The 13,463-nt window shown below is 32.8% G+C and overlaps 1 protein-coding gene across 1 annotated transcript; it reads left to right on the top strand.

Annotated features, from left to right (window-relative positions):
- The first annotated feature begins 11,266 nt into the window (after positions 1-11,266).
- LOC133779858 (uncharacterized) lies at positions 11,267-13,149 on the top strand. The gene is made up of 4 exons (XM_062219759.1): positions 11,267-11,308; positions 11,413-11,434; positions 12,292-12,529; positions 12,873-13,149. The coding sequence occupies exons 1-4, from the start codon at positions 11,267-11,269 to the stop codon at positions 13,147-13,149; spliced, it is 579 nt and encodes a 192-aa protein (XP_062075743.1).
- Positions 13,150-13,463: the final 314 nt, after the last annotated feature.

The following is a 13,463-nucleotide window of genomic DNA, read 5'->3' on the forward strand; positions in this document are numbered from 1 at the left end:
TGTTTCCATCAAATTTCGAATTAAGATTCCTAACAATACGCTCAGAATGTAATATAGGCGGAGAGGGATGTTTACCTTATGCAATTTCAGCAGAACAGACCTGAGACGCATGTAGAAATTGAGAAAAATCCTTCCTAATATCATCTTGTCGCTGAAGAGTCTGCAGAGTCGATCTCAGTGAGAGAATGTTTGGGTCATTGATTGCATCGAACTAGTCCTTCTCACCCTGAAGATCGACAAGGGACGGCTCATTCTCCCGTATACAATCATCTTCAAACTCAATCGGTTCCACTCCCAGAAGTTCCATCATGGATCTGGTCTTCCGAACACCATCCGAAGAAGTGGGGCCTTTCTTCTTCTTCTTCTTCTTCCCCTGCACTTTCGATTTCCCCTGATCCCCTTTTGCCATGACACCAACTCGAGAGCTGAGAGAGAAAACAAGAGTTTTTATTTTTCTATTATATTAATAAAAATTTAAATATTATTATATATGATAATAATATATAATTCTAATTTTTTACTAATTATATTAATATGAATTCAAATATTATAAAATATTATTATTATAATAATATTTAATACAAGACTAGATATTAAATACTTATGTTAATATAAATTTAAATATTATTATAATAATATATAATAGATAATCTTAATTTTTATTAAAAAATTATCATCTATGTTTAAAAATATTGTCATATTATATATATATATATTCAAAAAATTCATAAACAATATTTTGATTTAATTTTTCATTTAATATATTTATCACATTCTTTTATATGTAATATTGTTTATTTATTTAAAATTTATATGACAATGATATAAATTTAATAAACATAATTAATAAATTCTATAAATAAAACTAAGCAAATATATTTATACATTATTTATATCTAGAAAAAGATATATTTATATATATATATAATTTTCATTATCTTCATATATATCCATTTCCATGTCATAGATATTAATTTCTTCTCGTAGATATGAAAAGTATCCATATGTAAATCAGTCGAGAATATTAGGAAAAAATTTAATTTGTAAGAATATATAAATATGTATGTATAAATTCAGATTACGTGGTCCATGAACATACTTTATAAATACGCATGCGTCACAATAGGGTTCGATATCCTAGATCTCGACCAGTACTTTAGGATAAATGTTTTGTCCCCATCTATACATATATAATATGTACAATTTTTATGTTTTTTTTAATATGGAGAAGTAATAATAAATTTGTAAACCCAATCCAAACTTGTTATAGTTCTGTCTTATTATGAAGTTTACTTATCAGTAATATCACGAATACTATTAATTTCAAGTTATTATAAGTTGTTATCTTGATGCTAACATACATATATATACTAGCTAACATACATATATATCCTAGCTGCAACACGCTTACTTAATTTTATTTAGAAATTTTATTAAGTTTTTATAATTATCATAAAATTTTAAATAAATAAACAATTTCATATATAAAATAAATGCATAAACATATTAAAATAAAAATTAAACCAAAATATTATTAATGATTTAAAAAAAATATATATTATAACATTTTAGATTATAAACTATCATATGTAAGGTACAAAACATGCTATTATTCAAATCACACCTTAATGATTGGAGAAGAAACTTTTTATTCTTGAAATAAGATAAATATTATTTTAATTTCTTATTTAGTTACATAGTCATACTATTTGTACACACACGACACTTATATATAATGTATTTATTATGTATTATATATTATTGTAATAATAATATTTTATAACATGTGAATTTATATTAATATAATTATTAAATATCTAGTTTTGTGTTAAATATTACTATAATAATATTTTACAATATTTGAATTTATATTTAATATAATTACTAAATATTTATTCTAACAAAATTTTATAAAAATTAGGATTAAATATTATATGTTTTATATTATTATAATAATAATATTTTATAACATTTAAATTTATATGAATATAATTAATAAATATTGTTGACGCGGTTTTTCGCCAACAATGTATTAAGAAATAATAAGGCATATTAGTGCTTAATAGTAAAGCATAATGAATAATAATATAAATTCACTCAAGAACACATAACTTTTACGTGGTTCAATGGTTAAAATTCACCTAGTTCACGAGTCAATATTATTGTTGTTTCTCTCTCTATTTTGGCAGAGTTTTGGTATTACAGAATACTAGTCCATTTTCCTGTCCAATATTCTCAGTATTTATAAGGGAATTCCATGGACAGGTTTGGGTAACCACGTGAGTCAATCATGCATTTACATAATAATTACATTTAATACAAATAATTCTCATTTATATTAGGATATGATTTGATAATAGAATAAACAGGTTCCCGCTATCTCAGATAATTAATATGACAGCCAGGTCATAAATAAACGTATAAAAGGATCCCGAGTCTCTGGGGATCCGTGGGTATACAATATACTAGAATCACCATGAGTTGGATATTGTTGGGGTTTTATGCCCTAATTAAAACTCAATTTCTTTGTAATCTCATTTTATTATCAATAAAAGAATAGAAATCATGTTTGACTTGGTCAATCACTTTGCTCATATGTTTTATTTTCATGATTATTTGTTTAATAAAAACTTGGCTTATTAGGAGTTTTTCCCCCGAACTATTAACATTACCAAATCGTTCCCCCTGAATTTTTTGGCTTGGTAAAAATTCCCCCTGAATTACTAATGTTACTGAAATGTGGACTTACGTCCAATTTCGCTAACAGAATGGTGATATGGCTACACTAGAGTGTTGATGTGGATTGTCATGTGTATAATTTAAAAAATAGATAGGATTTTACCCCCAAACTTTTACCGTTACCAAATTATGCCCCTCGAATTCTAAAATTTAAAATTTAAACAATATTTTGAATATTAAAAAGAAAATATAAAAAGTATTAAACTAAGAATTCATTTAAATTAAATTAAATCATACCAAATAAAAACTTAAGGCGACATAGGCGACATTAAAGCTGAATGTCGCCAGGGACCCACATGAGTCCAATCTATCGACGATGTCGCTACCAACCTAACTTTGAGCTCATTTTGACGCATGCCTAACACCCAAGCCAATTTTTTGTCACCATCATTTTTTGTTTTTAATTTTAATGGTTTTTTTTCCATTTTTTTAATATTCAAAAGATTGTTTAATTTTAAAATTTTAAAATTGAGGGGGCATAATTTGGTAATGGTAATAGTTCGGGAGTAAAAATCCTTTTTATTATTTATATTATAAATGAGGCATTGACATGTCAATACCACATCAGCCACCAAACTGTCACATCACCATTCTGTTAGCGAAATTGGATAGAAGTCCCATATTTCAGTAATGTGAATAATTCAAGGGGAATTTTTAACAAGTTGAAAATTTTGGGGGGTACGATTTGTATTGGTAATAGTTTTTTTTTGGGGGGGGGGGGGGAGAAAATCCTAATAAGCCTATAAACTTCTATTAAATCCTAAGCATATAGCTAATCTTATTTATAGTGACATAATCACAGTGGAATATAAATATGATTATATGTTCAAAATAAGATTAGTCCTAAAATTAGTCAGTGCATAGGATTTACACTGACTTGTCAATCTACGATATGATCTACTTACACATTGTAGTATTATGTTCTTTCCAGAACATTAGCAAAGTAGATAAGATCAGATGTATTTGTTATATCGGACCGGACCGATATTGATAGTTGATAAGATAAGTAAACATACCGTTATTATCTATTCAATTCATATCATATATTTGACCACATGTCAATTCAATCTCAATTCTGAGTGGTTAGTATTCTAACTGCTTGTATTATTTGAGTTCTTTGACTTGTTCGTTACCAGCTAACCCTATGGACTAGCCCATACTTACATCTTGGGAACTCGGTAGTATAATCAGTGGGAGTGTTAATCATAGATATGAACATCTATAGCTTCTGATGAAGAAGTAAAACGATGGATTCATTTTTGTTTGGTTTAAAGTGTTAAATGATAGATATCTCATTTCGGTAATTAAATTAGTTTACTGAATTATCATTTCAATGAACTAAGTGTTTTAAGGATAAAATACAATGAGGGGTAAAACGGTATTTTAGTCCAATCTCATTGTAGACCGTCTATAGAGGATTGAGTGACAATTATGGTTGTAACAATGGATAATTAATAGCGTATGTTATAGAGCGTCCTATGAATTCAAGAGTGCAATTCCGAGTCTATAGTGGAGTCACGGGAAATTAATAAGTTAGTAAATTTATTTGTTAGATTTATGATAACATATTGGAGCTTGATTTCATAGGCCCATGGTCCCCATTGTTCCTTGGATAAAATCATCTAGATAGTCTCAATTAATTGATTTAATTATCACTTAGAATTATCAAAGTTGACTAGGTCAATTTTGGATAGTTTCACAGAGTTATGTAATTTTGAGAAGAAAAGATAAATTAGGGCAGATTTATTAATTAAGATAAATTAGTATCTAAATTAATAAATAAGTTTAAATCAAGGTTCAAATTATAAATAATTAATTTTATAAAGGATTTAAATAATTATTTAATTAATTAAATCAATAGAAAATAATACATGCATTGATTTTAAGTCCAATGGACTTATAATCAAATGGGAAATTTCACGGGCCCAAAAGCCCATGATAATTTCGACCTAGGGTTCAAATTGGATATTATTTTATTGATTTTTTTAATTAAATTAAATGGCCTAATTTAGTCTATAAAAGGAGTGCCTAGAGATAAGTCAAAACACAAGTATGACAAGTTCAGAAGTCAGATTTTCTAATAGGTTTTAGATTCTCTCTAAACGCAAGTCCTTTTCTAAGTCTCTTTGTTATTTTCTCTTATTCTCTCTGTATCTATCTCATGTGTTGAGAATTTCACACTCTAGTCTAGGTGATTCTAAGGATACTTTGGAAGACTATGAAGATTATAGAAGATCGGTTCAATTTCTTGATAATACTCTGCGACAGAAAGGATACAAGGGTTAGAGAAAGTGAATGAATGACTCATTCATTCCGCTGCGTATACTGTAAGTATTCTTATCATTGTTTCTCTTTGAATTCAATTTTAGAAACATGTTCTAGGTTATCTCATATAAATTTGTTTAATATTAGATCTACATGAAAATAAATAAAGATCCTGTATAAGTTTTCCTAACAACTGACCTCAGAGCCTTTGATAATATTTATTTTCATGCTTGAACATGTTAAAAATTGGATTGTTTGATGTGTTTGAATAATTGGATGAATTTCATGTTTTTATGAGGCATATTGAATTTTATGTGATTATTAGCAATTTTTAGGTTATTTTGTAGTGTTTTCTATGCTATTAATTTTTATATATGCTTTATTTTGTGTAAAATATGATAAAAATTAATTAGAAAATAGTTTTGGTTTGAAAAATTACACCAATTATTTTTTGGCCTGGCTACCCATGCGCGAGCGCACACCTGCATGCACGCACGCGATGAACAGTAACGGGTACTTTTCGTCGGGTTTTTTTTTTTTAAATTTATCAAAGAAAAATAAAAATTATGAAAATTAATTATATATAATCAAAGCCAAAAAATATCAGATTTCTTTTTGTATTTAAAATTGTTTTTTTTATAAATAAGATATTATTGTTAGTTGAGATTAAATAATTAGATATTTTCTACAAAGATTCAAATTCAAATTTAAAAATAGACTAACAACTTAATTTTAAATCTTTTAATATATGAAAATATTAGAATTAAGATATAAGATATTTAAAATATTTTCTTTTAAATTCTTGATATTTTTGTTAAATCTTTATTTGAAAATATAAATATCTTTTTAATCTATAGTTTTTAATATTTAAATTATTTGAATATTGTTAGTTAGATATTTTTATAGATATTTGAATTTGATTAACTGTTTTAAGATATTTTATAATTGTTATAACTATTAATATATATTTTTTTAAATGGTTAAAATATTTGCTTATAGTTGTAACAACACAAGATATTTTTGAAAAACAGTTAAGATATTGATTTTAAAATTTAAATTTGGTTAAATTTTGAAAAAAAATCATTTTTTTTCAGCCAATTAATAATTTTTTTTTAATAAATGGGATTGAAATTAACTTTGGTTAATTGTTGATCAATCTTATTTAAATTAAATTAATTTGTTTTTCCAAATTAACCTAAAACCAAGTTGATTGTTGATAAATGAAATTTAAATTAACTTTTGTTAATTTTTGATAAATTTCATTTAGATTGACTTGTTTTTGTAAAAATTTAATTAATTTGAATTTTTTAATAAATTCTAGAAAATTAATTGTGATATTTTTGCAAATAAAATAAATTGTGGTATTTTTGCATAAATTCATAGACTTCTTATATAGTAACATGGTTAGGCCCATCCAATTATAAAATGTTTGTTTGCACTATATGCAGTATTTTTGCAATTGGGCTTAGATGCATATAGTGGCCCATATGTTTGTTAGATATATGGTTTTTTTTTTGCCAAATAAAATATTCATAAAATGATAGGTTTTATTTGGGCCCATTAGAAAATATAAAGTTTAAATTCCTCTATTGTGGGTGATTCCACTTGTGAAGGCCCATTTGCTTTACATGACTATAGTGGGCCTAATCAATTAATAACAATTAATAAAACAAATGTTTAAATTCGTGTCTTTTGGACCTTGTATGGAAGATTGGGGGCCTTTGTAGTGCGAACGACATACTGGACCCAGCCCTCCTCCATACAAGCCCAATTGTTAGGCCCATTTACCTGAGTTGGACTTAATTGTATAAGTTCATTATATTAGTTAAACCTAAATATTTATTAGCAACAAATTAATTCTAAATTAATTGAATTTGTTTCAATGTGACACTTTTGAATTAATAGGAAATTATAGGACTTTGGTTTTAAAATTTTAATCTTTTAATTTTTTTTTTGGAAAACCATAGTCATTAATTTTCTAAAAATAAATAATAAAAATACTATTTTTTTTTAATTTTATAATGAGCTTTTTTTTAAGATTTATATTCGATCTCCACCGTTGGTTTAACAACGTCAATAGCTTAATGGGTCCTCGAGGCGCTTTGATTCGTCCCCCTACGGAAGGTGTTCATTAGATATTTTGACAATGTTAGATTTCGAAAGATAGATAATTATAGGTCAAATTCTACTAGACTTACCCCTACGGTGACTACTAGAACTAAATCCATGATTATCGAAACTGTGAGTCTAGCTCATAAAATGAGAGATTTTGTTTTCTTATTTTGATTGAATAGTAGGTTGTTAATAGTGGTGTCCATTATTAAATGAGTTTACAACTCTATTTAACTAGTGGTATTTTGACTCTCGCCAACCGGGACAAGGATATCATAGATTAGTTAAAAACCTAAAGAAATAGAGATATGATTGTTTTGGTATTTTTTCTCATATCTTACATATTTTTGGTATATGTTGTGTTATTTCTTAAAATTTGTGTGAATAGAAGTATTATTGAGCAAAAGTGATTGATTTCTATTTTATTGATAATTTGTAGTTTTAAGTTAATTAGTGTCTGTGTCGACTCCCGTCCTTTCTCAACTTTCGATGGAAAATCTCACTGGAGAAAACTTCCTTAATTTGAAGCAGAATATCAACATAGTTGATTGGTGACAACTCTGAATTCTTCATGATTGAGGAATCCCTAGAACAAGCACCGTGTTCGCACGTTCGTGATGGCACCATAAATTCTTGGATAGCACCGTCTCCGCACATACGTGATGACATCGTGAATGCTCGAATGGCACCATGTCTGCACGTTCGTGATCAACTCAACTATGGTCTAATGAAGCTCATGAACGAGCTTCATACTTTTGAATCTATCATGGGTGGACCAAGTAAAGGAGAAGAATAGAAGACAACTACTATTACTGCTGCTGATCCAGCTAAGGCTTAGTATTCTCAGTAGGTCAATTCAATCTCAATTCGGAGTGGTTAGTATTCTAACTGATTGTATTATTTGAGTTCTTTGACTTGTTCGTTACCAGCTTACCCTACGAACTAGCCCATACTTACATCTTGGGAACTCGATAGTATAATTGAGTGGGAGTGTTAATCATAGATATGAACATCTATAGCTTCTGATGAAGAAGTGAAACAATGGTTTCTTTTTAGTTTGGTTCAAGGTGTTAAATGAAAGAGATCTCATTTCAGTAACTAAATTAGTTTACTGAAATATCATTTACAAGGAACTAAGTATTTTAAGGATAAAATACAATGAGGGGTAAAACAGTATTTTGGTCCCATCTCATTGTAGACCGTCTATAGAGGATTGAGTGACAATTATGGTTGTAACAATGGATAATTAATAGCGTATGTTATAGAGCGTCCTATGAATTCAAGAGTGCAATTCCGAGTCTATAGTGGAGTCACGGGAAATTAATAAGTTAGTAAATTTATTTGTTAGATTTATGATAACATATTGGAGCTTGATTTCATAGGCCCATGGTCCCCATTGTTCCTTGGATAAAATCATCTAGATAGTCTCAATTAATTGATTTAATTATCAAAGTTGACTAGGTCAATTTTGGATAGTTTCATAGAGTTATGTAATTTTGAGAAGAAAAGATAAATTATGGCAGATTTATTAATTATGATAGATTGGTATCTAAATTAATAAATAAGTTTAAATCAAGGTTCAAATTATAAATAATTAATTTTATAAAGGATTTAAATAATTATTTAATTAATTAAATCAATAGTAAATAATACAGGCATTGATTTTAAGTCCAATGGACTTATAATCAAATGAGAAAGTTCACGGGCCCAAAAGCCCATGATAATTTCGACCTAGGGTTCAAATTGGATATTATTTTATTGATTTTTTTAATTAAATTAAATGGCCTAATTTAGTCTATAAAAGGAGTGTTTAGAGAGAAGTCAAAACACAAGTTTGACAAGTTCAGAAGCTAGATTTTCTTATAGGTTTTAGATTCTCTCTAAACGCAAGTCCTTTTCTAAGCCTCTTTGTTATTTTCTCTTCTTCTCTCTGTATCTATCTCATGTGTTGAGAATTTCACACTCTAGTCTAGGTGATTCTAAGGATACTTTGGAAGACTGTGAAGATTATAGAAGATCGGTTCAATTTCTTGATAATACTCTGTGGCAGAAATGATACAAGGGTTAGAGAAACTGAAGGAATAACTCATTCATTCTGCTGCGTATACTGTAAGTATTCTTATCATTGTTTCTCTTTGAATTCAATTTTAGAAACATGTTCTAGGTTATCTCTTATTAATTTGTTTAATATTAGATCTACATGAAAATAAATAAAGATCTTGTATAAGTTTTCCTAACTGATATCTCCTCCAAGCTCGTGCTTCGACAGCTATTAAAATTATGAGCTCGCGCTTCACAGCAATTGCATCCTTAGTTCGGGATAAATTCAGGACGCCTTACACCACGTATGACCACTATGAATCTTGAGTTGTCCACATGGATAAAAGCAGATATCATTCTCGACTATTTCTCCGTATATTTATCTGCCAGCTGTGCCTAAGCTGAGTGCATGGGCTCGTGCTAAAATCATGGTACAACATTTCCCCCCCAAGTTCCTACTTGTGTATGATGTCATCACTTTCTGACTTACACAGTAGGGGCTTTTAGACTTCTGTCACATAAAACCATGCTTGCCTACTACTCGAGTACTAGACACGTGGTGTACCGCAATTGGTGCCTGTTCGGGTTTCGAGGACTGCAATAATTGTCTTATCAACTTTTTGCCACTGTTTGGTCTATTTAATCTTGGCCCTTGGATCTTGAACTAACCTAAATGGATGGCCCAGATTAATTTCCACAATTTACGTATAAATAGGATGGTCAAATTTCAAACTTCACCACCTTTGCATCTAAAAATTTCCTTTTTCTGAACTTCCAAACTTCCCTTCTTTCCCAGATCCTCAAATCCGTTCATCGTGCCCAAACATTCAGAAGCTTTCCCGGAGCTTCTTGTTGCCGAGTCTACATTTTACCATCGATGAACACACTTCATGTAAGTATCTCATTCTTTGGTTTGAAGAGTTTTTTCCTCTTTTTTTGATCCAATGGAATTTCTGTTCTTAACCATGTTCATCTGCAACACTTATTGTAGTTACTGGTAGGCTATTTCTGAATCTTCATAGGGAATAGATTTCGATTTTAAACTCCATAAGTGAAACCGAATATGAAGGTATTCATAAAACTAGGTAATTTTCTGGGTCAATCTGGGGTATTTTTAATCTCAAATAGGTTTAGGAAATACCTGTTTGGGGCATAAGAAATCGTAAGGTTTCTAGGTTTAAAAACCAAGTAGCTTAAGGGTTACGATTCCTTAAGCAGTTTTGCACAAAACTGCTTTTCAAAGGAATGTAGTGGCCTACCGTTTCTGACACACGGATCCCTAAATATCAAGGGACTGTTAAGAAACTAAGGCGCGTGGCCTAGGACATCGCATGGCATCACGCGATGGGGCTGAGGCTAAATTTAGCCCGTAGAACCAAAATAACATGTTTAGTTCTCCATACTATCGCGTCATAGTTTTAGATCACCTTACGTCGCCTACTAACTAGGCCATTTTGTCATTAGGCGATCTGATGGCTCCTCAAAAGAAGAACATTCCAAAGAAGAATGCCCCGAGCTCGTCCTCCTAACAAAAGAACAAGGGAAAGCAGGTTGCCCACGAATCTCCCATCCCCCACTTTGGTCCGGTGGTGGAGAAGGAGCTTGTGGTCGATCCCAATGCGTACTTCGAGGCTGAGCACATCATCTCCAAGATCACGAGCCAGGGAAGAGTGAATAAAATTATGTTGAGCCACAACATAGAGGTCAGAGCTGGAACTCTCCTCGTCTGACCTGCGTTCGAAGGGGAAAGGAGTTGTTCCCCTCTCCAAGACGACTACATGACTTGGAGAGATGAGCACCTGAAGGCTGGGGCCTTCCTTCTCCTGGACCAGTACTTTGCGGATTTCTTGAATTACGTGAAGCTGGCTCCATTCCAGCTTCCCCCCAAATTCGTATAGACTTTTGGCGGGGTTGAAGTATTTGTTCCTAAAACACGAGTGGGAGGTCCTCACCCCAGCAAACATATTATACTTCTTCTGCCTCAAGGAAAGCCCCGACGAGAGGGGACGCGGTGACAAATTCTACTACCTCACGCAATTCCATAACTCCACCTCCATCATTGTTCTCCTCAGCCATCCAAACGATTATAAAGATTTATTCTTTATGTCGAATGGCTCCAGAAACTGCAATCACCATTACTTCAACTGACCTTGTAAGTCTTATATCCTTGTAAATTCAGCTCGTGAATTTTTGTTCCTTTTAAGATATTTCTTTTTTTTTTTGTACATGTCTTGATTGAATTTGTTTCTTGTGCAGCAATATTTGCGAGGACGGAAAAGTTTGTGACCCTCGGGGGTCAGTACGAAAAATTATCTAGACTTCCCCTTGGCAAAAAGGACTATCGCCAAGTCGTGAGTGATGCCACCATGTTGGCATGCAAGTTGATCGAAGAGGGGTAGACATTATCTCTAAGGACCCGGGCTCCGCTCCCAACCATCCCCGAGCTTCTGGCTCCTCGTGAGGCCTTATCGGTTCGTGAGGATAACGAGGAGGAAGAGGTCGAGGTGCCTCTTGTACGAAAAAGACAGGCTCCCGAGGCTGTCTGGGAACCCGATCCAGATTGAGTTGCGTCAGGGGTAGCAGTCGGCCCCTCCAGCCAAGATAACCCATACCCCTTTAGGGAATTAGATAGGGTTGTTTTTTATTTTAGGTTAGTTCAGTATAATCCAAATCAACTCATCCACCGTCATCCCTCCAACCCGGATCAAAATATAACCCTGCTCCAGTGCATAGACCACCTAGTGGTACGCCATGACAATAGTTACCCTAGGGGCACAATCGTAGTTGACAACACCCTAAATTTTAGATCCGCCATTTTTGAAGAATACGGGACAAACCGTAGGTCCTGGCCTTCTCTGGTCCAGGGTGCATTTGTCCCTGGGTTCAGACAATATGTAGATGAGTCCAGCCCTGAGGAAGAACCTGAACCCCTTAGGATCCAATAAGTATTAACTTTAGATTCCCTTCTCCTCCATTAGTTCCGAGGCCGGAGGTGGTTCCTATCCTGGTCAAAACACTCGAGCTAGTGATAATAGACTCCTCCCCCAGCCTAGATGGTAGGATCTTTGTTTTCTTTCTTTATAAATGCTTTTTGAAACATTATTTTTGTGTACTTACTCCTTTTATTTTTTTTAGGCGAAGAGATGGAACAACCAGGAGCTCCCGACCTACGAATTGCCTTTCAAGCTAGGAAGCCTGGTGCGGGCCCTGTTGTGAAGAGGCTTAGGGATGCGAAAAAGACCACTCCTGTAGCAGGGAATACCTCAAAATTCCCAGCTAAGAGCAAGGACACGAGCTCAACTCATGAGCCAGCTACGGTGAATGTTGTTACCGAGCCATTTCCCCCTCTCGAGAGATGCTCCCACCTCCTCAAGTTATTCAGGCCGAGGCTCCCACTGTCCGAATACCAGTGGATCCTAAGGGCTTGGAGAGGATCCCTGAGGCCTTTCGGGGAATAATATATGAGATGACGTCTCATATGGTGGGCCACGCATACAAAGCCAGTGTGAGGGACTTGAGGACTATTGAGGAGCGTAGCCCAGAGAATGTCTTCGAGTTTTCTATGGGGATGAATCTCACTGTAAGTTTTCTCAAGTCTGGTGATGAATTTTTTTTTTTATTTTTGTTGAGTTCTGACTTGTTTTGTTATTTTATAGTCCGTCCGGGCCCAATACCATAGTATAACTTGGGCACGGACCCGAGTTGGACACTGCTAGAGCCGCCTTGAATGCTGCCAAGGAAAGTGAGGAGGCTGCCAAAGCTGCCCTGACAGCTGCTCAAAAGAATGAGCAAGCTACCAAGGCTGCTCTCACCACCTCCCAAGAAAATGAGCAGGCAGCAAAAATCGCATTATCTGCCTCACAAGCCCAGGCCATTAAAGCTCAGGTCAAGATTGGTGAGCTTAAAGCAAGACTACTCGAGGTCGAGATCAAAGCCAAGGAGGAAAGGGCAGCATCATCATCATCCATGGAGGAGATGCTATACCAGTGCTAAATTCAAGGTTCGACTTCTGCAAGAGCCCTCGGAGACAGGTGATGCCTCTGGAGCATTGGAGGGAGATAGCGAGGAGGTCACCTCTTTGGGGCAAGCTGAAGGAGCCCAATGATCTCCTTTGTATTTGTTTTTCTTTGTAACCGTTTTTTTGATATTAAAAATTTCCTTTGGGCTCAGTTCGAGGTTTTTTCTCCTAGTGTAATCTATTGGCTTTATTTCGATATATATCTTTCTTTTGATCCACTTATCTTTCCTTTATTATCTGTCATGCTTATGAATTCTTAGACTTGTACATTCAAGATTTTAGGAATCGA

The sequence above is a fragment of the Humulus lupulus genome, chromosome 5 (genome assembly GCF_963169125.1).
Source record: "Humulus lupulus chromosome 5, drHumLupu1.1, whole genome shotgun sequence".
NCBI classification, from domain to species: Eukaryota; Viridiplantae; Streptophyta; class Magnoliopsida; order Rosales; family Cannabaceae; genus Humulus; species Humulus lupulus.

What these genes read in the sequence shown, in the direction of transcription:
- LOC133779858 (XM_062219759.1), top strand. Translation starts at nt 11,267, where the DNA reads ATGGCTCCAGAAACTGCAATCACCATTACTTCAACTGACCTT. An exon ending in ATATTTGCGAGGACGGAAAA is followed by an intron (nt 11,435 to 12,291) that starts GTTTGTGACCCT and finishes TATTTTTTTTAG; the next exon opens with GCGAAGAGATGGAACAACCA. An exon ending in AGATGCTCCCACCTCCTCAA is followed by an intron (nt 12,530 to 12,872) that starts GTTATTCAGGCC and finishes GGACACTGCTAG; the next exon opens with AGCCGCCTTGAATGCTGCCA.